A 3,605-nucleotide genomic window follows, 5' to 3' on the forward strand; every position below is an offset into this window, starting at 1 on the left:
TTTGATGTTAATATTCTTCCTCTTCTTTCCAATTTGCTTCAGATCACTTTTGGACCTTATGATCCTCTTTTGAGTGACTGTGGTCAGTATTCTTCTCTCTATCAAATGGCGCCAAAGGACATCTCTCTTTCACTTGCCATTGTTTCTTTAATGGTTCATTTTAGGTGGTCATGGGTTGGTCTCATCCTCCCAGATGACCACAAAGGCAATAAAATTCTATCAGATTTTAGGGGGGAGATGGAGAAAAAAGGGATCTGCATAGCTTTTGTAAAAATGATCCCATCCACATGGATTTCATATTTTCCCAATTTCTGGGAAAATATGGACAAGACAAATGTAATAGTTATTTATGGTGACATTGATTCTCTAGAAGGTCTAATGAGAAATATTGCACAAAGATTATTGACATGGAATGTCTGGGTAATGAACATTGAAAATCATCTTACTGACAGAGCTGATTATTTCATGTTAGACTCATTCCACGGGAGCCTAATTTTTAAGCACAATTACAGAGAAAATTTTGAGTTTACCAAATTTATTCAAACAGTTACCCCTGATAAATACCCAGAAGACATTTATCTTCCTAAGTTGTGGTATTACTTTTTCAAATGCCCCTTTGCTGACAGTTATTGTCATGTTTTGGACAACTGTCAATCCAATGCTTCTTTGGATGTATTACCTCATCACATATTTGATGTGGCCATGAGTGAAGAGAGCACAAATATTTACAATGGTGTCTATGCTGTAGCTCACAGCCTCCATGAGATGAGATTTCAACAACTACAAATGCAACAAGATGAAAATGAAGAGGAGATGGTGTTCTTTCCATGGCAGGTAATAAATTTCAACTGTATTTTATTGTCAGCACTCTGACATATGAGATTTGCAGCAACCTAACTCAGGTATTGTGAAAATTCAGTTTATCTTGTCCTCAATCGCAGAATTTTCTGTTTCTTATCTTACGTAGAAGGCAAAATAGTTTCAACTATATTATGTTGTGAAATGGTATGCAAGATACTAGGACATTTATGTGAAACAATGATGGTTGGTTTATATAGAAACAATACTTTTTAACTAATTTGTAAACATCAGCAACCTCATTTTATACAATGGAGCTCTGAATATATTTTAAAAGTTTTGTAGGTCTCAAATAAGTTGAACTTTTCATTGATTGCTTAGTTGAGCTTGGTTCTAAGTTTTCACTTGAAGATCAACAATAATTAAGAAGTAGAATGTTATTCTGAACACGCAAGTTTTCACTTAGTCATCATTAATGGAATTTTCATTAGTGTTGATGTTCACATCAGAAATTAAGAACAATAATATGCATTCCAAAACCAAAGTTTTATCCTGCCCCTTGGGCACAATGTAATATAAAATTATGTTTCTCTTTCAGCTTAACACTTTCCTGAAGGAGATTGAAGTGAGAGACAAAAGGAGTTTAGATTGGAGACAGACAAGAGATGCAGAATATGACATTCTTAACCTTTGGAACTTACCAAAAGGTCTTGGATTAAAAGTGAAAATAGGATCCTTTTCTGCAAATGCTCCCCAGGGTCAACAGTTGTCTTTATCTGAACAGATGATACAATGGCCAGAAATATTTTCAGAGGTGAGTTAGGTATTACCTAAATGTTTTGTGCTTATATTACTAACACAATTATGTACTCAAGTTCAATTACACTTTCAGTATCAGTATAAAATACCATAAAGTAATTCTAGGATACAGTCTTTTGATTGTCCTTGATTCAGATCAAGGGAAGTATACAGTGTTCAATAAGTCCCCCATTGCTAACTCAAATGAGGATTAAGTTTCCTCCATTTGTCATAAACTAGGGATGGAGCATGTGGTAAGATGAAATTTCCATCTCCAAATGACTTGTGGGTTAATGTACTGGAGAAGAATCTCTCATTTGGGATTAATATCATGAAACAATACTAATTTGTTTTTTATTATATGTTCAAAAACCATGACCAAAAATGATTTTTATAAGAAAAACTATATTTTGTTTTATGGTTCTAGAAATATCAGAATATACTGAGAAAGGAGCATGAAAACAAGTGCTCAAACTGCAAACAGGCATAGGATACAGAAAGAAAATGTTTCTATCCACACATATTAACAGTGAATATAATTAGAAACCTCAAATTGAGGAAATATATTGTTTCAATTCCCAAGAACTGTGTCATAATTTCATCAACCAGTCTGAATCCCCTACAATTTCATTAACTTCTCATACAACGTCATTGAAAAGGAAATAAGCATTAGAATGGATTAGCCTATATGACATATTTTTCTTACAAAAACATATAATAATCCATTAGCATCCTTTAATTGTCCTTTGAATCTCAATATATCCTATCACATTCAATGTTTAATAACAACTTGAAAGAACTTACAGAAAATTTGAGGGTGTAGGGCATTGTATTTGAAAATGCATGACTTTCAAATATAAGAGGGTGCTGATGTTATAATATACTCTGAATGGAGGAAACAATGATACTGCAGCTGTCTTCTATCTTCTCTGCAATTATGACATTTGTACAATAAATACTGACATTTTAAATTTACTGAACCTTTTCACCTTAGCTAAATTTATCTATACATTTCTAACTATGAATGTGTATTTATTTGCTTCCATGATAATTATATATCCTCTCAAATTGATAATCAAAGATTAGCAATAGTGGTGGAAGTTGAGATGCTCAACAAAGGTGTCAGAAAGTAAAAAGTTACTGTTAGACTAGATGGACCCCACGGACTCCTATATCACATTCCTAATCACTAATACTTTACAAACTTGTCCTTAACTAACTAATATTCCAAATTTTTTAATACTATAATTATTCTCAGACCAAATTTTAAACAATTTATCTTCTCAAGTTCATAATCTTCTATTTATTTTTTAAGTTATTTTTTTAAATTTTTATTGATTTTAATATGTATTTACATTTCAAATGTGATCCCCCTTCCTGGTTTCTCCTATGCAAACCCTCTATCCCATCCCCAACCACTGGCTTCTATGGGGATATTCCTCCCACCACCCCACAATCCTGCCTCCTCACCCTAGCTAGCATTTCCCTATGCTGGGCATCAAGCATTCAGAAAAACAAGGGCCTCCCTCCCATTGATTCTATATATGGCCATCCACTGCTGCACATGCTACTGGAGCCATGGATCCCTCCATGCATATTCCTTGGTTTGTGGTTTAGTCTTTCGGAGATCTAGGGCTTCTAGTTTATTGATATTGTTGTTCTTTCTATGGAGTTGCAAATTCCTTCAGCTCCTTCAGTCCTTAACTCCTCCATTGGCATTCCTGTTCTCAGTCAGATGTTTGGCTGCAAGCATCTTCATATATACTGGTAAAGGACTGGCACAGCCTCTCAGGAGAGAGCTATATCTGGCTCCTTTCAGCAAGTACTTCTTGGCATAAGCAATAGTGTCTGCCTTTGGTGACTGTATGTGTGATGGATCTCCAGGTGGAGCAGTCTCTGGATGATCTTTCCTTCAGCCTCTGCTCCTCTCTTTGTCCCTGTATTTTCTTTAGATAAGATCAATTCTTTTTTTTTTATTTTAGATATTTTCTTTATTTATATGCAAATTT

The 3,605-nt window shown here is 34.3% G+C and overlaps 1 protein-coding gene across 1 annotated transcript in view; it reads left to right on the top strand.

Annotated features, from left to right (window-relative positions):
• LOC116077374 (vomeronasal type-2 receptor 116-like) overlaps positions 1-3,605 on the top strand; it is a 17,471-nt gene that overhangs the window by 2,708 nt on the left and 11,158 nt on the right. The window contains 2 exon segments of the mRNA XM_031351874.1: positions 43-834; positions 1,397-1,612. Of these exon segments, the coding sequence (XP_031207734.1) occupies positions 106-834; positions 1,397-1,612 (945 nt within the window). The 5' untranslated portion in view covers positions 43-105.

Source organism: Mastomys coucha, unplaced genomic scaffold, assembly GCF_008632895.1.
Source record: "Mastomys coucha isolate ucsf_1 unplaced genomic scaffold, UCSF_Mcou_1 pScaffold5, whole genome shotgun sequence".
In the NCBI taxonomy this organism is placed as follows: domain Eukaryota; kingdom Metazoa; phylum Chordata; class Mammalia; order Rodentia; family Muridae; genus Mastomys; species Mastomys coucha.